This window comes from Dromaius novaehollandiae, chromosome 12 (assembly GCF_036370855.1).
Source record: "Dromaius novaehollandiae isolate bDroNov1 chromosome 12, bDroNov1.hap1, whole genome shotgun sequence".
NCBI classification, from domain to species: domain Eukaryota; kingdom Metazoa; phylum Chordata; class Aves; order Casuariiformes; family Dromaiidae; genus Dromaius; species Dromaius novaehollandiae.
The window spans coordinates 801815-824128 of record NC_088109.1 but is presented as its reverse complement, the minus strand read 5'-3'; the positions used below and the strand labels follow the sequence as shown (position 1 = coordinate 824128).

Here is a 22314-nt window from a genome sequence, read left to right as displayed (position 1 = left end):
ACGCACTGCTCAAGCTGCTTGTGCAATTTTTATCTAGATACTGGCTGTGAGAGGCTGGTAGGGCATGACTCCCCGTTCAACCAATTTAGAGATGCAGAGATTCAGGCAGAAGGGAATGAGGCAGGCTGCATCTGACCAGGTGATAAGAGACAGAAATGGATATCATACATATCTTAATGTACCCAATAGGCCCTCAGAGTCTAAGATACAATATAGTAACTGCAGAAAACGTAATCTGGGAGGAGAACATATTCTATTATTAGTCTAAAACAAAATTTTTTTCTATATATTCATACCATGGAAGAGAAGCTTTCTTTCTTTCTTTTTTTTTTTCCTTCCTTTTTTTTTTTTTTTTTAAGACTGGAAAAGCATCAACTTTAATGACTAAACCACAAGTAATCCATGCCTGTAATATTAGGAAATCAAATTTAAGACAAAACCCAAACCTGTCTCAGTTTTTTTTCTTAAATCAGAAAAGAAACTGAGTAGTTGTGCTGAATCTGTCACTGTATCTGAACTAGAACTGACTGAAAGATGTTCTGATTGTACCTGAATCCAGAACAAAAGCACATGACAGAGCAAGGTAAGAAATGGGGAAACTCAGCACCTCCATCACCATAAACTGCCACGTTGTTAAATGAGGACCTATGGCACACTGGTCATAGTCATAGTCAGTTTTGTGTAGTTAAAGTAATAGAACTGAAACCTAAACCACGGCTGCCTAAAAGGTTTTGAAAATAGTTGGACTTTCAAGGTGCAAAGTTTCTGCTTCAGATGCTTCCAGAGTATCCTGGAAAGGCAGTTTTACACCTCCCACACTACCTAATGTGACATAAAAGCAGAAGGCAACCTATCCAGCTATCAGACAGCAGCTTTATGAAAACTGCCTCTTGGAATAGGGGTTTGGCATGTTTGCTAGTTTGGCAAACAAAGATTCAGAGGTCAAACAGACTGAAAACAAATTTTCAAAATACTTAAAACTGAAATATTTTAACATTTCATTTACAGAATAACAAACTAAAAATTAATCTCAGTGAGCTGCAGGTATGCTTGGTTGCTGAGAAATGCATTCCTTCAGACAGGTAGGACAGATGATGCTGATGTTCTGCAACAGTCAAGTCCTTTTGAAGCCTGCCAGTCATCCGTTCTAAAGATGACTGTGTGTGCCAGGAAGGTGTATGAGAAAAGACCATCTCTAGGAACTACTGCCTCCATAATCACGGTATCAGGTCCCTACCAAAACAAGGACTCCGTTGTGCAATTCCAAAGGTAGTGGCTTAGTGTTCTTGCGTGTAGGTACATCTTTGATTTGTTCCATCCACTTCTACCTACTGCAACATTTTACTTGGAAGTACTGTATGTTTTTAAAATCTCAACTTGTATAAGATTAGAAATATTTTGTTAAACAGACATCATATACAAGCAGGATCTAGCAAGGTCAACCTTTATTCATGGAAGCATGCTTAATATTTAGAAATGTATTTGCAACATAACAGTAAGCCTGTGTACTGAATTTCTTTAATAAACAGAGATCTCCATGCTTTTCAGAATAAAAGCAAGTCCATGTAACTGTTACAGAACAGTATACGTACCTGCTTTCCATCCACTTCGATATCTGCTACATAATTTTCAAACACAGTGGGAACATACACTTCAGGGAACTGGTCTTTGCTAAATACAATCAGCAGACAGGTCTTTCCACAGGCACCATCACCCACTATAACCAGTTTTTTTCGAATGGCTGCCATTGCTGAAAAACAAAATGGTGACTTATTAATTCTTCTAGTGCAGTTTTTAACTTAGATGCCAGAGAACTGACCACCACTAAGTTTCCAATCAATAAGAACTTTTAAATTGGGGTGCACTACAGCAATCAGACAAGACAGGTAACTATCTGGAATCATACAAGTCCAAATTCCCATCCTTCTGAGAAAAATATCCCCCTGGATATGTCATCATATTGCTGAGAGGGACAGCTATAAAAGGGACAGAAAAGAGGGGAGACCAGTATGTTTTATCATTTCTTTACCTACTCTATAGGTTGAGATAGGAACCTACGGAGAAAGCGGGCGAGCAAGCAGCATTGGCCAACAGCATCTTCTGAAAAGTTCAAGTAAAGGAATGAACGAGATACTTAAATTCAAAGGCAATAACATATCCTTGCCATACTGAGTTGTCTTAACTACAAAGCACCACAGACTTTGTGCAAGTCAATTGGACTGAGGAGTACTCTACCATCACATCAGAGCACTGACAGAAGGATCTCAAGGTAATCAACATGTTTCTCAAACTTTAACATCCTTGCATTAAAGACTTTTGAAGGCACATATCTCATTCTTCAATCTGTTCTCCTGGACCTCATCCTTTGTGCTCCAGCGAAACACGTGCTACCACATTGCATTAAGTAAAGGGAGGGGGGAGAGGGGAAGGGATTCCTAACAGTTTGAAGGAAACAGATGGAGAAACCACAGCAATACTCCACAGAGATCTCTGCTGTTCAACACATTGCCCAGCAGTAGTCTGAACTTCATCTACAAAACAAGCAGGTCTGAGCTGCTCATTGCCTTTCACAAGCGAGATTTTGGGTCAAGTATCAAGCTCTTTGGAAATATCAGCTTGGTAGCAGTCAAAAGAACAAAATGAAATGGCAGGAACTGCTAGGAAAGGAAGAGAACATCAGTATGACCACTGTACAAATCCACGGCCTGCTCACACTTTAACTGCTGGTCTCGAAAAGACTACAGAAAAGCTGAAAAGGGCCTGACAATAGGAATGAGTAGGTTGGGACTGAAAAGAGATGATTTTGGTGGGTGGAGTAAAGATCTATGAAATCAAAGCTGGCTGAAACAGAATGGATAAGGATTGATTGTTCTTCACTGCTTCCCATAAATGAATGAGAGGGGGATGAAATTAAACTAGTAGGAACAGATTCAAACCCACCAGAAGGCAATGGGCAATTGACCTGTGGAACTTCAGCCAGAGGATGCTGTGGACACAAGAAAGGCTTAAAGTGAGACTGGGCAAATATATGGAGAAAACTTCCTGCGTTGATTACAAAGAACACAGAAACTGTATCTGGCTTAGGAAATCCCCATATTGAAAGCAGTGCTCTGTTCTTACTTTTCCCTGGGTGTTTACTCATGAGCACTGCAGGGACAAGCCAGAGATTTATGTAGGAACCTGGCTACAAGGGACTGCAATAAGGACAGAACCATAACTACTTTCTTCTCTGTAACGCGAGGGCAGTTTAGAAGGCGCTCCAGGGGAAGCCACTTAGTCATCCCATGAAGCCTCCTGAAAATGGAGCAAACGGTGACGCCACTATAACATCCACCTCTGTATGATCAAACCACCGCAGAAGGAGTGCCTTACGAGTTAACCTTAGTCATGACGATCCCAGTCCAAGCTCTAAGAGGATGACTAGAACTACTAGGGAGGGGAACAGGGCCCAAAGAAGGGCGGAAGAGAAGAAAAGAATACAACAAAATGTTTTCTTCCTTCTATCTCCCCTTTCACCTTAAAAAAATTAATCAAGTAAATTTAATTAATTAAGCAAGTAAAAAAGTCAAACTGCCTAAAACCCAACCTTTAATACTACTGTGTGGTGAAGCAGCAGTGGATATTACAGAGCTTCTGTACTTCTGCTCCAGAGGCAAACGGAGAAGGACCAATTCAGCCATTAAGCAGCAAGGGCTCAAGGACTGTCAGAGCACAGCTTCAACAGAAACAGCTGCTCAGAGTAATCCAATCCCATCTCTAACATGGGCTTCATTCACCTTGCAAATGTATATGCACACACATTTAAATTATTTACCTTAAGGTTTTGGGGTTATTTTTACATTTGTGGAAGGCTTAAAATGATTCACAGTTTAAAAAGGTTTTAGTTGGCTTTGAATACTTTCTAGCAAATGGTAATATTTGATTTTACAGAACTGGAAATCATCCAAACCAAATCAGGATAAACTACTTGCAAGTTTTGTCTACTCCGTCAGCTTTGTCTACTCTGCTGTTCAAAAACTATAATATTGAAAGTCTCACAAAACTTCTGAAGCATGCTTCACTACATTTACTATGAGAAAATTTCCCCTAAAGGGTATCCTCAACTGTCTCTGATGCAATATAAGCCTATTACTGTTTATCCTATTTGCTGTGGGCATAGGAGAACGGATTATTCCCTTCCTCCAGTGTATTTGAGAATATATACCTTCATGGAGTGTTCTCTTCAGGCAAAACAATTCCCGTTTATTCAAGCTTTCACTGTAAATGATATTCTCTAGACTTTCCTGCTGCTCCCTTCTGGGCATGGTCTAACTACTGCACATTTACCAAAACACGGAGCCCCAAAACTGGATCCAGTATTTCACCTGGTGCCTTACCAACATTGAGAAGAGTTGAAAGATTATTTTATTGGTTTTCCGAGATATATTATTGTTTAAACATGATATTGGAGATGTCTTCCGGAGAAAAAGACACACAACATTGTTGACATGTGTTCAGCTTGTAATTCATGATAACTCCCAGATCTTTTTCATTAGAGCTGCTATGTAATCAGTTGCTCTCTATTTACACAGTGGAATATTCCATTGTTATGCATTTGTTTATCCTTTTTGATAAGTGTTTTATTTTATCCCCAGTTCTACTTCTGCCCTTGAGCTTAATTGTAGTGCCTCAGATGCAAGTTAATAACCATGATCCTTGTTTAATTACCTCAGTCATTGAAGAAACCATGCTGGAGAAAAAGTAGGTGGAAGATGGAACAGAATAACCATTCTTTCTTCAGTTTCTCTTTATTTCTCTCTTCTGCACTAATAGCTGAGGCCTTATCACTTTATCATTTGCATTATCTGTTACAGTACCTATGGTAGCTGACCTTTCTGGTATCACCTACGGATAGCTTTCTTTCTCTGTGGAATATCAGATTAACTCTGCATTTATCTTCCTCGAAAAACATATGCAGTTCTAGATTTTTTTGTAATGTTCCTTACCAGTTGAGCCTCATTTTATACTTTGGCCTTCTGGATTCTATCTCTACATGCTCCTGCCTCAGATCGAGGAAAAAACTTCGTTTCAGTAAAAAAATTATGATTTGATGTAGTGCTTTCTATACATCCTTCCCTATAAAACAGCTCGAAAATAATATTTTTTCTTTAAGGTATATTACATCTCCTCACGATCTTTTCTCCTCTGAAAAGCCTACCACAAAGCTTTCCCTGCCTGAATCTTTCCTGAAATCTGTTGGTCCAATGGCGAAGACCACTCTTTCAAACAAACTGCCTTTCAGTAGGATGTTCTCAACACTTCATTCCTACTACTTAGAATCAACCATGCAAGAACCTCCCCTGTTCACAATCTTTTATGTGCAGAACTGTCCCCAGCACATCTCTTAAACCTGCTGAACTGTCCATCCAGCTGCACATCTATTCCATCAAACATTGGGATAATTAAAATCCCCTTATCATCAACTTCTAGAAAATCCTGCCAGGTGCTCACAAAGACCCTCATCCATCTTATCATATCTTGGTGGCCCATGACATGCCCATCTTTTTTCCTTTAGTATCACCTTTCAGCAGATGCCTCTACATCATGTCCTTTGAACAAATGTGTTGTATAAAATCTGATTAAGGAGGCAAATATCATCACTTATATTATCTTCAAATCTTTCATCCCCTTCCAAAGCCCTAGGAGTTGCTTTTGATTTGCTTAGTCTCATTCCTGGCATTATCACAAGTGTTCATATGGACAAGCAGCGCAGGCTGTGGCTAGTTTGTGTAAGAGTCTCAACAACTTTTCAGAAAGAACTCAGATGGGGACTGGTGGGTAGATGCATACGTCCCAGGATGTCAGGTCTGATCACCAGATACCACCCTTTACCAACTGCAGGAGGAAGTCACTGAATATTACAGCCTTTTATTTCCTCCTGCCTCTAGTAGTCATGAATCTTGCAGCTTTGTGATACCTGAAGTTTCTTCTCTGCTGGTGAAGTTGAAACCTTACTTGCTGCCAGACCAATATACTTCACTTCTATGCAAAATGTGAATGTTGAAGGACAGAATGCTGCTGCTGAGCCTGCACCCAGCTTTCTTCCTATGTTGATGTTATCTACATCTTCAAAAGGTCTCCATGCATATGGAAATTGTTCAAGTGGTACAATGTGTCCAAAAAGACCCCATATTTGTTCTATACAACTTGATGCTTGCTGATTTCCTCAGACGCTCCTTCAAATTTTACCAGATATCTAGTCATGGCGATAGCAGCCTGCAGAGCAATCCTTGAAGAATTAAGATAGCTATTTCCTACTTCATTGCTTATTTGCATTAGCATATTTACAGTACTCATTTCCTATTTTGGAGGATTCAGTGCAGAGATTAGCCTCTTAGCTAATTATTTTTATTTAAAATAAATACATTCCAGGTATTGTCAGCTCTGGCAAACACTCAGAGGAACAACATCAGCGTAACATAATTGAGATAAAAAGTTGGTTGCTTAGAACATGGCTGCTTCTTAGTGGTGCATATCACAAGGACAACACTAACAGCGTTCATGCCAGTTGGGTCTTCTAGTTGCATTTTGACTTAGGAAAATCAAGTATTCTGAAACTTGGAAACGCATCAAATTTGTACGAGCAGTATGTTCTGACAAGAATCAGAAAGCACTTTGCTAGTCTAAAAAGTAAAATTAAGATTTCCAGTACTTATGTTGCATGCAAATCAGTATTTGTGGCAGTACAGCCTGTCACCAGTATGTCTTTATATGCACAGAGGTATCTAAAGTAGTTATGAGGATGCTACAGATAGACCAAGTCCAAGCTACCAAAACCTCATGGCAGCTGAAGACAAGTACAGAAGCTGAACACAATCATCGTTTTACACAATGCATAGAGCAGGGAGAGAGCAATAAATCCAGAAAGCTGCTGGAGCAACATCACTGAAGATGTGTACAAAACATTCAGCAAAAATATTCTACCCCAATCAGTGTGACTGCACGAATGACTGCAGCGATCTCCAGTGGAATCTATACATTCGTCTGCAGCAAGATGACAGACCTACAATTTCTGTTACTCTTAAATGAACCACTCCTCTCACCTCTGCATTTATGGATCCTTAAAACCAGCTAGTCTGCTAGATTCCAAGTGGAAACTCTCACAGCATGACTCAAATGACTCATTTGAATGGAAGAGATTCAATTATGACATTTCCTCAACCTAGACCAGGGCCTTTCATAGGTATTACAAGAGCTTTAGACAGAGTTTACTCAATCCCACTAACATCACAGAAGGTTACAACACAAGGAGCTCCTGTTTGCCGAGAGTTGCCACACCAGTATCCTCGTTACAGCAGGCTGCTTTTTCCAAGTGCAGTGACATTCCAAGGGAATCATGCAGCATAAAGCCCTACTTGTTAAGGGAATCTAACGAATACCCCAGAAGAATGGTAAGCGGGAGAATATTTTTTCCACTTTTAAAACACACTTTCCCCAAAAAGTATCATTATTTACTGCAACAGAATTCACTTTTTCTGTTCAGCACGCTGTGTGTTTTCCTGAGGACCAACATTTCCAGTGCCTCCTCTCCTGCAAATTCCAAGGCCACACATCATGGGTGAGGATTTTCAGACACGCTGTTGGTATTTTAAAGTTGGATAAGCTGGTAACAAACATGCCAGATTTGTCTGTCTAGCACTGAATCTCATCCTGGAGAAAGTAGGGTGGAAGGAATTACCTTTACCATCATGCAGGCAGTCCTACTGGATTTAATTCCCATTGCCAATTAACCACTACCAACTTAATATTGCCTGCTATACCATACCTGCAAACCCTATATACAGCGTACAATGTTGTCAAAAAAGACTATCTATTACTGCATGTGTTTAGAAGAACTCAGCAGAAACAGTTCAACAATACCATTAATGATGCTACTGAGGGTTGGAGGGAAACATCCATTAAATTCTTTCCCATCCAATTTTTTTTGAACTCCTTAAAAACAAAGCGTTGGAAAGCAAGGGTTTTGACATCTTCTAGAATCTGTAGTGCTGCTGACTCCTGTATACCAAGAACTGAAAGGGTTTGCTACCAAGCAAATTATGGCCTAGCCTAGCACCCTTCTCACTTGCTTCATTTCCCTGTTTATTCAGTCAGCTCTGTCCTGGGCCAGTAGGAAGAACAAAAGCAAGGCTGAGAGACCACAGGACACTCCCCAGCACATGTTCCCCTGACCTAGGCCCTGCCCTCTACCTATCACAGAGAACTGCCTCTGTGCTAGGACCTTTCAAATTTTCTGTTAAAATATACACATATTTGTTCACATATGAGGGAGAAGAGGAAAAAGCCTTCCCCAAAGACCCCAGAGGTGAAGAGGACATGAACAGGCAGGTTTCTCCTGGCTGTTTAGCAATGGCAGGCTTTCAAACTAGCTAAATCTCAAAGCAGTTTGGGACAGCAAGCAGATCAGCCCCAAACAAACAGGTCTGCTTTTAGGACAGCTGGATACAGACAGGGAAGAGACTGAGAACAAGTAAGGAGTATTTGGGTAGGGAAATGGTACAAAGAGCATGAGCAGAGAATGGGGAGAAGGAAGGCAAACAGGCTAGAAGGAAGATGGCAAGATTTAACCACTCAAATTCACCTTCCTCTAAAGCAGAATCCCAGTGTCCCACATCTCCTAACTGTTTAGTCGCCAACAGGAGGCAAGCATCTCAGCCTCTTCCTCCTTTTAAGTCCCCATGGAAAATGTCAATGATTACAGGCTTTGCGATTTTTTTTTTTTATTAATCCATGTATGTATAAGTAAATGTTACAAACATTGCAGAGTTTGCTGTTGAAATGCTGCTGGTGCTAGCTTAAGTCATCACCTTTGAGCATACATGCATACATACAGTCTACCTGTGCTATCAGACTTTTTTCACACAACCCCTACCTCACAGAGGATGGGCTATGCTCTTAAGTAGCAACAGTTATGAAGTAAAGGGAACTTTATGACCCCAATTCACCTCTTACAGAAGTTGGAAAATGCATAGCAAACAGCTGCAGGATTGCAGTAAGAACAAGAGAAGTTTGTGATTCAAACTCATGAAGGAGTTGGATTCAATCCCTGCTTCTGCTACTGGATTCCTAAAAAGTCCTGGAAGAACTATGTACACCAAAACACGTTGCAAGTGACCACTTATTGTCTTTATTTCCTAAGACATCCAGAATAACACTCACCCATACTACTGTACTTAAAGTAAAGCCACGCTTAGAGTAATCGTACTGGGATCTACTGTGCATGTGTGTGGAACACATACCAGTGATGAAAAGTGCTCCGGTCAAGTTCTGAATGTCTCTAAGAAGGGTGAAAAACTTTTTTCCTTATATCTGATTGAAATTGCCTGGATTCCAAATTGTCTCCATGGCTTCTTGTGCACTTTGGAGAACAGCCTGGCTCCATCCTCTCTATAGCTTCCCTTTAGGACAGGTTATCTCATTTCTAAGTCCAAAATTGTAGATAGTGAGGTGAAATTTTGTATCTTTAGAGGTTAATAGTTTTTTCGTGAACAGTCTGTAAAAATTTTATAATGTCCAAAATTGTAGATAGTGAGGTGAAATTTTGTATCTTTAGAGGTTAATAGTTTTTTCGTGAACAGTCTGTAAAAATTTTAAACAGAACCAGGCTTTAACATGCTATTTATCAGGAATGGAAACAATATCTGCCATTAAATTAAAAAAAAAAAAATCTTGCTCTGTCTAAAAAAAAAGAACAAAAGTCTTTGTTGTAGGTCAAAACTCAAGTCTGCCTAAGATAGCACACAGTGATGTTTTAAGGCTTGGATCAGTGGTGGGTAGTGCTATTTGAATCTTTTACAGTACTGATACAAAAAAAAATATCATGATAGCACTAGCTACTAAGGTCAGGCACCTAGCAGCGTTGCTGCTTTGGAAGGGAAGCCTAGAGGCACAGGCATAGTAAGGTTGAGCTGGAGCCCACATGGTAGGACAAGGCAGCACAGGACTATGACACCACAACATCAACATTTCATTTCTATAGTTTTGTACCACATACCATGGATTTCATCACTTGAAATCAACAGGATCAGAATTCAGAAGCTGGTAAAGCACAAGGCAAGCTGCTGAAGGTTACATATTAAACGAAAACCACAGTGAAATAGAAATTTTCTGTTGTAAGACTCAAAAAATGACATAGATTGGAGGGTGCAGTATCCAATGGGACTGGCATACCAGACAAATCCTTCACAGAGGTCCTTGGAGAGGTCAAGTAGGACATTCAACTTTCTGCTAGCAGTTTATTGTGTATTAACCATACTCAAGTCTGGCAAGTTCTGCTAGTTTGGAAAAAGTGCTTTGCAAACATACCTGCACCATTTCCAGGGCCAGCTTGAAAGCGGGAGCACTATAGCTGTTTTATATCCACAGCCAATACACCTCACTGGGTCTCAGCCGACTCTGCAAATAGCCAGCTCAAGCCTTTTAGTACTGTATCACCAAAACTGGGAGCAGTGTCAACTAGCTCCATTAGGTCTTAACAACACTGATTCAGCGCCAGCCCTGGTGAATCCTTAATGATTAAGGAATTATAGACAGAGTGGGTTACCCAAAAATACAAATTTAGTATGTATTAGGGATGGGCATACAACGCATTGCTGCTATACACACAGTGTGTTGCTTATGCTGCCACGATGGCTGTGGTAGGACAGGAAACAGCTCATCCAGCATAAAGCCTGCCAGGGCACAGTTTTTTCAGGCTTACCAGATCAATGTTGTGTATCATATGGACATAGTACTTCTGATCTGAGAGATCAGGAGAAGTTCCAAAGCTGGGTACACTATACCAAATTACAGCCTTTGCCCTTATTTTCCTCTTCAAGGTAAAACCTGCAATTCTTCTGGCTCCTAGAGAAGAGAGTTGCTTTTGATTCTGATAAATTTTCTTGATTTCTAACCACTGCAGGAAAGAATATGACTTTTTTTTCTTTGCTCTTCTTCTCTAAACAGTATACCTGTTGGGGCTTTACAGGAACTGTGCCTTAGCGCAATCAACCACTCTGAATATACTCAACCTGCCTTTTGTTAAAATGCCCAATGTATGAGCTGTGCAACTCTCTATACCCCAGCACAATACAAGCAGCTCCAGCACTGACACTGATCAGGGGACTGACTCATCCCTGCAGCTAAACTTACATTTTCCACATCTGTAAACTCACAGATTCTCCGTTGCTGTAGGACTTCACATACATAAAAACGGGTATGTTAGCTTGAGCCTGAGGTCTACCTAAATCAGCATCCTGTATTCTATAATAGCTTAGAAGTGGATGTCTATGGAAAAGCAGAAGAAAAAGGCGTGTGAAGCTTCCCTTGCATGCTCTCCAGCCCCCAGTTTTCAGATCAGGAGCTTCTTGGGTCAGATGTGGTTTCCATGAATTTGGTAACCCCAAACAGATTTCTCTTCCATGAGCTTGTCCACACTCCCTTTGAACCCACGTAAACTTTCAGCGTTCACAACATCCTGTTGGAGGGAGTTCCCACAGCTTAATTACACATTGTGTGAAAAGCCACTTCCTTCAAATTCAAAATTGTCCCTATTAGTTTCTTTTGCTGCCTCCTAAATCCTAAATGGCAAGAGAGTGAACACTACATCCCACTCGCCCTCTTCCTGCCACTGATATTATAAGCCTTCCAGGCTGCAGCATCATAGCTTAGCTGTTATTGTTTATACCTTTACATCTTTGATAGTAGAGTGCAAACCGAGATGACTAGCTGATCTACCAACCAGCTGCTCCTAACGTAAGGAGTCTCAAAGCAGCAGAGGTGTCAAAGCAGCGTGTTTCAGCCAGGACGGTTCCTGGAAGGCCGACAGTGTAGCACTGTGTTCCTCCCTATACCGCATCATCCACCACAGCCCCAAACATACCAGTGCTGCTGCAACACAGACATCAGGAGTTGAAAGCAGGAGAGACTCCCCTTTTGTCAAAGGTGCACTGCTATAGCCATTTGCACTGTATCAGAGAACCGCACCGTGAGCCGCATTTCACGTGCAAACAAGCTGCAGCTTGGTCATCCCACCCCCCCCCACTACATTTTTCATTCCTTGAATTAACTATCTGAGAAACAACAATCAATTTTGATTTAAAAATAGGCCATAATGGAGAATCCACCACCCTGCTTCTTGCTCCAGTGGTTAATTATATTTTCTGCATTAGTAATAAGGTTTTATTTGTCACTTCCTTAATTTTCATCCTCTAAATTTCTTCATACTGGTATTAGTGTTTTTTCCAGATCACCAGGAAGAAATGCAGCCCAAGAGCTAACTTCTTCATGATCTCATTAGACAGCGATTCACTAGTCTCCACTTGCATTTTAAAGTTCATCAATTGTCTTCTTTCTAATAAATTTAATATGAACCATATTGATTTTACACTAGTTTAGTTTCTTGACAGTAATTGTACATCATTTTCAGTAAGTGCTAACCAAAGGCTAAGGTGGACACCTGTACTTAGGAACCAAACTGAAACAATTACCACTAATTGTTTTTATTTCCTCCAGTCCAGGCAGACCGACACTGCCTTAACTTAATTCTTTCCCAAATGCTTTGTTAGTTATTTCATTATTGTACCTGGGATTGATGTCTTAGTCCGATGGGGTTATAACTGTTAACGTTGTCCTACTTCTCTTTATTATTACTGCATACTAGCATTCTTTCAAACTCCTTAAACTATTGCAATATTTAAAGAGCTTTCGGGGGGGTGGGGTGGGGGGAGGACTATATAACAACCCCCATCCCCCATTAGTAGGCCAGAGAGCTTCATGAGTGAGAAATAGCAAAACATAGGTGTAAATTACCCAGTCTGGTTAGCTTAAGTGTGTAATGGTATTCAAAATTTTTATATATATGCATATATATATATATATATATAAAGAGATTATGAAGATACCTGATTATAGAAAAGTTGCCTGGGTATGAATAAATAACTGGGAAAAAGATAAGAAACTGGATAGAAAGAGATACTCAGCTCTCATAGTAAGAGAGCACCATCAGTGGCAGTCTGTTTGAACCTGTACAGCTCAACATTCCTAAGTGACCTGAAAAAGGGAGTAAAAATAGCAAGACAACAAAATTTACCAATGCCAAGATGTTCAGATAATAAGGGCAAGGGCTAACTGTGACAAATTGCAGAAGGACCTTAAAAGACTCAGTGATGGAGTAATAAAATGCCAGATGAAACCTGAAGTAGATAGATGCAAAGTGATAAACAGAGTAAAAACAGTTCCAACTTCCTATATGAAATGACAGATTCTGAACTGACCATTGCTATTCACAAGCAATATCCTGTGGTTGTACAGGTAGGTTCTTTAAAACATCAGCTCAACACTCCAAAGAGCTAAAACCCACCATCCCGGAACAAAATATAAATTCAAAACTAAAATATAAATTCAAAACTAAAATATAAATTCAAAACTAAAATATAAATTCAAAACTAAAATATAAATTCAAAACTAAAATATAAATTCAAAACTAAAATATAAATTCAAAACTAAAATATAAATTCAAAACTAAAACCTAGGAAGGAGTGAACAAAACAGAATCATTAAGCTAATGTATAAATCCACAAGCACGTGTGCAGTTCTGATCCTCCCCCCGTCAAAAAGGTGTAAAGGAACTAGAAAAGATTCAGAGAAAGGCAACACGGATGATTAAAGTACAGAACAGCTTTCATATGAAGAACAACTAAGACAGGACAGCAAAAGGGACAATTTGGAAAAGACACGGAACTGAGGAAGAGAACGACAGACATTTCTCTTTAAGATCATAAGCAGTGGTGAGAGAAGACAGGCTTTGAATACTCGCCGTCTTCTAAATCAAGGACAAGGGCACATCAAATGAGACAGGCTCAAAGTAAAGGCAGGCAGTCCTTCCAGCAATGGCACATAGCAAGGCTTTACTGTTTCTAACTCACTTAAGCTTTTTAGATCCGTAATTTCTTAGTCATAGGCTTCTTCTGGGCTCCCCTTTCCCCAGTCCCATATTTTTCATGTTTTTCAGCTTGTTTTGTATTTTCTATTTTCAGTTTCTGATTTTTTCCATTTAATCCATACAGCTTTCTTGCATTGTTTTTTAAATTCAAACAAAACAGATGCTTTCATTTCCTTTCCAAGCCAGGTTATTTAATTCTTTTTCAACATTTGCTAAGGGAAAAAATATCACAAAAGCAAAGCATCTTTTTTTAAGCCTGTTAAAGCCAAGCCAATTGTTAAAAACTAAAATTGCAATACGGGCAAGCAGAGCTCTCTGTCTTAACACTGTCACTGCGCATCCTGTTTTGCAAACACGAAATTTAGTCAGGTGTTTCTGGACTACTTCAAGTTTTTTTTTTGTTCTCAGCTATCTGCAAAGTTAACCACTACAACGTTCAGCTTCCTGTTTCTATATAATTAATAAATTAACATCACTTCAGAACACAGGGAAGAACACTAATTCCAGCATTTCTCCCCTATCTTCCTCTGACACTACAGGTTCATGAAAACACACCCTCCCTCCCCTTTCCAGGCTGAAGGTAAAGCTCAGGCTACCAGAGCAGAAAGCAGTTCTTTTTTTTTTTTTTTTTTTTTTAACCCAGGGTCTGTTGCTGCTATTGCTGTCCTTCTACTCTATCCAGTTTAATTTTCTTGTTACCTTGCCCCAACTGAATAGTTTTTTGTTATCTGCAGGTAGAATGATTTATGACAGCATTTCTCTTACGCAATAGCAAGTCCCAAGATTCCTGTAAGCAAAATGAGATTAGGACTTAATAGTGAGGTAATTATGATAGACCTGTGTGATTTGCAAAACACTTTGCACTTTATGGCAGTTTTTTTCCCCTTGGTATTCGCCCTCTCCAGACACCTCCTGCATGTAAAACAGGAAGTGGAGCGCCTACGAGCTAAATAAAGCAGGTCCTGCTTGGGCGAGATCTCAGTTTCTTTAGGCACTCCCTCCCCACTGCCCTGTAGCTGGCAGCAGAGACACACATACAGACAAAAGAAACTATTAACAGTAACTCAACTCTTTGAGACAACCGTGTTTTTGCATCCCTAACTTCTGGGCGACACTCTCACCTGCCTTCCTCCTCTTCTCCCAACATGAGAGAGCTGGTAGGATTGTACTGGTTCAAATCAAAGGCCAATCTAGCCCAGCACTAGCAGATGACCAGGAAAGAGTAAAAGGCCAGGTGAATACAGCAATATTTCTGTGAGTGTATTTTCCCAGTTTCCAGCAACTTGCAGCTTGGGTATTCTTATAGTTTTTTCTCCTGTTTCATTTATTTGTTTTTTTAATCTTTGTGCTCAACAATACATTTGATAGAATTTTCTTCCGCAATTTTTTTCTGCTTGATTTGGAACGTATGTCAGTCGTCATTCAAAGCATTTTGTGGCAATGAATTCTGTGGTCTCGGTACAGGCTGTAGGAGAGAGACCATCAGTTTTGAGCTAGAAGAGACTGACCAATCGTTCTGAATTGTTTCTCTAGGCAACTAATTATCTTACAAATTTCTCTTTTCTCTGTCCTCAGCCACATCTTTCCCAAGATGAAGAATTCAAATCTTTTCAAGCATTCGTTGTATGGAATCCACTCCTTATCCCTGATCATCCTTGTCCTTTCCTTTGTTATTCCAGTTGTACTGTATCCTACGGTCCATTTTCTTTCAGCTCAGAAACAGTGCTCAGGACATCAGTGTGGCATGGACTCATGTCATAATGATCTCCTCTATTCTCTTCTTTAATCCTTTCCCAAAAATCCCTAGCTAATTTGATCGCTGCTGAGCATTAAACTTACGCTTTCACAGAATTAGCACAAGAGCTTCCTCCTAAGTGGCAATAGTTAAGTTTCACCCCATCAATGCATAGGCAAACTAAGAAAATTTTCCAGACTTTGGATTTGTCTGTAATGATTTTCATTTGACATTCTACTGCCTTTTAACTCAGTAGCACAGCACCTAGCTGCAATGCTTCCTAGCCAGCTTTAGTGGCTTCTTCCTTCACTACTCAAAACCTTTCTCACCTTCATATCTCACCAGATCATTTATGAGTGTGTTGAACAGTACAGACACAACACAGATGCCTTTCCTTGTCCCTTATCAGCCAAACTTCCCCTGTCTGTGCTTGCTGACTCATTCAAGAACTCTCATTGATTTAAGTAGCACTATTTTCTCTTCAAAAGTCACATTTAATCTCTCCACTGTAAGTTATTAATCCATATGTTTACTGATTTTTTTTTTTAAACAGACACTGAACTCTGTCATGCCCTGCTAAACCATTTTTAAGGACTGCTACCATGCAAGCCATCTTCTCTCTCTCTGGTTTCAAGGTATTAAGTGAGAAGTTGCATAGCATAATTAATAATTCAGTCATTTCATCCCCGAGTTCCTCGGGAACCCTTGGGTGAGTACCATCTGGTCTTGGCATTTTGTAACTATTTATCATTGTGCTCTAGAATGCTCTTTGCTGACACTTCAAGCAGAGGTAGATCTCCCAATGAGCCCTGTTCCCCATAAAAAAGTGTTTCTGTCATAGGGACATCAATGAACTCCAGTACAGCAAACAGGAATGCAAATGAGTCATTTAACTTTCTTCTGATGGCTTCATCATCACATATTTCTTTCACATCTTCACCATCTATTGGCCCTCCAGACTCTAGCAACTTTCTTGCTTCTGATGTGCTTATAAAAGAATTTATAATTTATTTTTATGCCACTAGCATGATGTTGCTCAAGTCTTTTTGGCAGGTCCTCATATTTTTCATTTGACTTGCCAGAGTTCACATTCTTATTTATTTTCCTGGTCAGCTTCATGACTTGAACTTTCTCAAGGCTGTATTCTTATTTCTAATAGTCTCTTTATCCCAAACTGCATTCTCATTCTCACCTGTCAATATTCCACATTATAATTTAAAATCTTCCCCAAAATGTTTTCAATTTCAAGCGCAGAAGCTTAATTCTGCTGTGGTTTACATGGAACCCAGCCTTTCCAAACAGCTTTTGGACTGAGGTTCAAAAATGAGCAATTCACTTTGTCAGTACCAAGTAGAGATCCTACTGTACTTTGGTATTGTCACCTACCACAATTTCAACACAGCAGATAGATGGTGAAGAACAAGTGTCTTTGGGTGTAAAATATAAGAAAAATGAAGTCTTATCAAAGAACGCAAAGAGTGCTTGGTGCTTGGGAAATCTGTACATTCTCTCAAACCACCGATACATGCAAAGACAGCCTTCCTTAAAATTGTTAAGGGGAAGAATTATTTTGTTTGTAAGCATACACACTAGGGATCTGCTCCAAACTGTGACAGTTCAATGAGTCAGTACACTGTCAAGCAAAAGAACTACTTACTATTGCAAGGCCCTGCTAATCTCTTGCACAAGGAGACTGAATGTATCTAATTCAGTCCTGTCAGTTTCTGATTAAAAAAAAAAGCAGAAAAACAAAAAAGCCCTAAATGCCACCTGTGCCAGAGCTTGGGGAAAGACCAACCTCATATTTGTTGTGGGTGTTCAGTCTTATTTACAGATTGCCAGGTATACTAGGGGTGCTCTGTGTGCCCCTTCTAGTAAGAACCCTGTCTATCAAGGCTGGCCAGAGAAAGACAAGGAACCTTGTTCTGATTAGTATAATTAGCTGATTCACTTTGAAAGGATTGGCTGTTAGTTGTGTGTATGTAACAGTGGATGGCAAATATGTTAATGAAAAGGTACTCTATGGATGTCTTAGTTACTTGAAAAGGACATTTGAGACAGTGAAGTAAAAGCAAAGACAGAAAAAGGAAAGAAGAGAGGATTAACAGATCAAAGCTACTCTAGCAATTCCAATTATGCTTTTGGTTTCTTTTATTCACAGTTCACAATGAGGTGAGAACAGAGATTATGCCAAAGTCAGAAGGCACCCAGACATCTACCAATGGTGTAAAATGGCTTACGCAGTGATGCCGTAACTTTGCCAGGTACTGGAAATTGCCTTTTGGGATATTCGTGCTTCTTTTTGATATGATCCCAAAGGTAATGATTCTTATTTCTATTTAACTACCTACTTATTTATACAGTGCTCAGTGATACAAAAGAGGAAATGCACCAATATGCAAGGACCAGTGGATTTTCATCCCATATTAAGGTGTATGTATTTGCATACCTGCATCCCTGGGAATGAAGTTAAGCTGTCTATTAGATGCATTGACTTTGCACAGCACTGTTCCACATGATGGGTTTTTACCAATATTACTTGTTTACTAAGACAAACTCATCATGGATCAATTTAAGATTTAAAGGGCAAGCCACCTTGCCTTTACTGACACACAAACTTCCTCAGTCTCACTGATTGAACTTTTCCTCCACATCAGTCAAATGGCAATTCAAGGCAAGTCCTAAGAGAACAGAGAGAACATGACAATTGAAACAGATGTGAAATAACACATGAGACAGATTAGAGTTTAATATAAAAGGTAGCGTTTGAATGGAGACTTGCAAAAGACCTTAATGAGATCAAAGTAGCAGAGAATAAAATATTGCAGAGAGACTGAAGAGAACAGGAAGATACAACTGGCCAGTGAGGAAAACACTGCTAGTAGTCAAGGTAAGAAACTTTTAGAGCCTGAGCAGACCACAGAAACAGTGTAAAGAAGGTTTGGGACAATGTAAATATGTTGAGGAAAAGAAAAGAGAGTTTAAAAAGATGAAAAGTGAGAAGAAGGGAAAGCAAAAGTTACCAACAAAAACTAGGAGAGAAGGATGATGCTCCAAACCCCTTCCAAAATACCAGATTGTTTCTATTTGGAATTTGCTTATCTGAAGAACCATCTCTAGTCCTACATCCTGGTGGCAGTTAAGATCATTTAGGATGTTTTTACTGTCAATTCCTGGCTCGCAGAAATCCCCGCCTCTGGCGCTCAATTGCTATGGCAGTCAGCCAGAGCTTGAGTTTGGTGAACTATGAGGGATAACACAAGAGTTGTTTAGCTTAGTTTTTTGACTGAATTTCTTTTGCCCATCGTGAAGGTGCATCTGTGTCTTGAGAAATTAAAAAAAAGGAAATGATATAATTAATTAAAATTATTAAATGTCAAGCATTTCTACTGAATACACCTTTAAGCATTCCAGTGAACTAATTAAAATGAAATAAGGCTAATGGCAAATTTTCTTTTTTTAAACATGCACCCTTGTCCAAATCAGAGCAAGAACTGGTCTGCTTATTTGAAACAGAAATACTAGTGCTGGGTGGTTGGAGACTAGGATAAGGCCAGAAAAGGGCAGGAGGAGGGCACAGAGATGTGTCAGAAAAGCCCTCAACAGAAGCAAAATATTTTTATGAACAATCTTTTCAGGAAGGAATGGACTTCATATTTCTCTGCTGAATAAGATGAAATTTTTTTCCAAAAATAAAGCCTTTGATACTGCAGCATCTAATACTTTGAGTCACAACGTTTAGAACATGTAAAACTACCTTTTGAGATTTCTGAGATTAAAAAAAAGTTTACAATTTTTTTTTTTAGTCCACTGTTTTAAAATTACATGGATGACAGAATTGTTACCTAGTACAAGCTTTGGGGAGAAAAAAAACCCACACACAACAAACCTAACATTCCCCATGCAGGTTTTAGGATTTGGTTTCGTCCGAGTCCTATATCATGTAGAGAAAGAGTGGGTGGGAATTACTGCACATGAAGAGTTCCCTGCAACAAACAGGTGAACTGTACCAGGAGAAAAACAAAAGCTGGATATGAGGCAGCAACTAAAAACAAACAAAACTCTATTCCAGGGACCTCACAGAAATAGATTTAAAGAAATATCAAAGCTCTTAAGACAGAGTTTGATTCAGAATAATACTTTTAAGAAACCTCTGAAAGGACGTTAACTTTTTTAAGACCTAAACTCAGCTAAAGCAGTCTTTAAGTTCCTCTCACCCCTGAAGGGATGGACTTCCTGACAAAGAACATTTAGGAAGCATGTAATTTTAAGCTGTATAATTTTAAGTTGAAGGTAAGGCTGTTATATCACACGAAGCTGATAGCATTTCTCACAGTTCTAACAGTTCATTTTTCAATAAAATTGAATTCTTTGCTACAGACTTGTTTGCACGTCTTCACAGCCTTCTTCAACTAAATCAGGATCTACTACAATAAAAAAAGTTCTTTTCACACACCTTAAAGTTACAGCCACATTGTGGAATACAAATTCTTCTGTAGCTATCAGTGTAAACGGTCTAAATAAAAATTAGGAGGCCCCTAAACTAATGAAAATGGTCAAAACACCTCGTCGCAGCAAGTGTGCCGAGTCTGTCTGAAGGATGAGCAGGGAATACTTGAGTAAATCCATGGACGCACACTCAGTCCAGTTTAAGGTGTGGTTTTTAAAACCAACTTACCCGAAGAAGTCCAACTTTGTGCTCTCACGCTGCAAGACTTGAACACGACCAAATTACGTCACCACAACAGTCGGCCGGGTCACCCCCGCTATTCCAGGGCCCACTCGTGTCACACCCCACACTCGGGGGGAAGGCCAGAGCCGAGAGGCGCGTGAGGGCGCTGACAGGAGTGGGCTTTCCCTGCCAAACCGGCGAGGCCCGAAGCGCCCTGGCAGAGGAGCGGAGCTCCCCATCGGCCCATGCCAAGGGCTCGGGGGAGGTTTCAACCCGAGAAGCCCCCCCGAGGGGCCCTGCTCCGCTCTGCCGGCGCGGCCCTGCGACAGCTACCAAGTTGCGGCCCCCCCTCCCCCCGCCCTCGCTAGCAGGGCCGGTGGAGCCGCACGGGCTGTTCTCCCCTCCCGCCCCGGGCCTCCTGCCCGGACTAGGCCCCGCTACCGACCCAGGAAACTTTGGGCACTCCTGGGGAGAGGCCTGCCGGCGGCCCAGGGCCTGGCCCACGCCCTCCGCTTTTGTGTCGGGACGCGGCCCGGACACGGCGGCGGGAAGCTCAGCCCGGGGGAGCGGGGGCGCCCGTCCCCGCCCGGAACCCGCGGGCGGGGGCGGGCGGGGGCGGGCCCCACCCGGGAGCCGCGGCCCTAGGCCGCGCCGGGAAGGGGGAAAACGGGGCGAGCCGCCGCGCAGAGGGGCGCGGAACCCCATCCCCAGTACCTGCGGCCTCCACTGGATCGCTCTCCCGCCGCTTCCTGCTCCACAGGCCCGAGCTCGAGCAGCGGCGAACGGAAACGGGCGGGGCGGGGGCGTGCGCGCTCACCGGGCCCGGCGCGACGCGGCGCTTTGCTGCGCGACGCTTCCTCAGGCCGGCCCGCCCGCGCGCGCCCGCCCGCTCGCGCGCGCTCTCGCGGCCACGCCGCAGCCAATCGCTGCGCCCCAGCGCGGGGGCTGCCGGGAAGGGGAGCTATAAAAGCCCGGGTGCTATTTACGCCGCGCGGGTTGGGTGTTGCGCGCGCGCGCCCGCTGCGGTATTTGTCGGGCTGGGGTGGCGGTTGGTCTCGCGGCCCGGTCTCTGAGGGGCGGCGTCGGGCCTGGTCCTCCAGCGAGCCTCCCTCAGGGCACGGCTGTGGCACCAGAGCTCCCCTGCCTCCCCAGCCTGTTGCTTCAGCCCTGGCCTGGCTGTCTGTCTTCCCCTTTTCCTGCCGTGGTGTGGATGAGCCTGGTGGCAGCAGGGCCTTGACAGGGCAGGGGCTGTCCTGGGGCTTCTGGGGTGTTTTTCTGCCTGGGAACACAAAACTTGGAGTCCTCTGGCTGCTTTTGCTTGCAGAGGCTGCAGTCTTCCCCTCCACCCCCCTCCCCAGCTGAGGGGTGGCTGTGAGTTGCCTCAACACCTCTCCCCCTGCCCCAGCCTTGCACAGGGGAAGAGAGGGGGACTTCAGAGGGAGGTGTGTTCTCTGCCTTCAGTCTGGGGAAGATGCCTGTGGGTCCCATTTTCTCGACTTCACCTGCTAATGGTTTGTCCTATGAGCTGTCTCCCATGGAGCTGTGAGGCTCCTTTCCTCTGTGCACTGCTCTTTACTGGAGTAGTGTGTACCATGGTGAGGGACTGGAGGAGTCTTTAGTACCAGAAATCCTGCTCCTGGATACAATTTCAGAGGCAGTTCAGGCTGTAGGATCACAATCCTGAACTTCAGGAGAGCAAAGTTTGGCCTTTTCAGGGACCTACTTGGAAGAATCCTGTGGGGTAGGGCCCTAAAAGGAAGCGGGGGGATCCAAGAGAGCTCGTTAATATTCAAGCATCACTTCCTCCAAGCTCAAGATTGGCGCATCCCAATGAGCAAGAAGTCAAGCAAAGGGGGCAGGAGACCTGCCTGGATGAACAAGGAGCTCCTAGCAAAGCTCAAACAGAATAAGGAAGTGTACAGAAGGTGGAAGCAGGGACAGACCACT

At 41.8% G+C, this 22314-nt stretch overlaps 1 protein-coding gene across 1 annotated transcript in view; it reads right to left on the bottom strand.

The window, feature by feature from the left end:
- Positions 1 to 21272, bottom strand: part of RHOA (ras homolog family member A) — a 28342-nt gene extending 7070 nt beyond the window's left edge. The window contains exons 1-2 of the mRNA XM_026110581.2: positions 21082 to 21272; positions 1593 to 1750 (exon numbers count right to left, since the gene is read on the bottom strand). Of these exons, the coding sequence (XP_025966366.1) occupies positions 1593 to 1748 (156 nt within the window). The 5' untranslated portion in view covers positions 1749 to 1750; positions 21082 to 21272. The remainder of the gene's footprint in view (positions 1 to 1592; positions 1751 to 21081) is intronic.
- Between the last annotated feature and the right edge of the window lie 1042 nt (positions 21273 to 22314).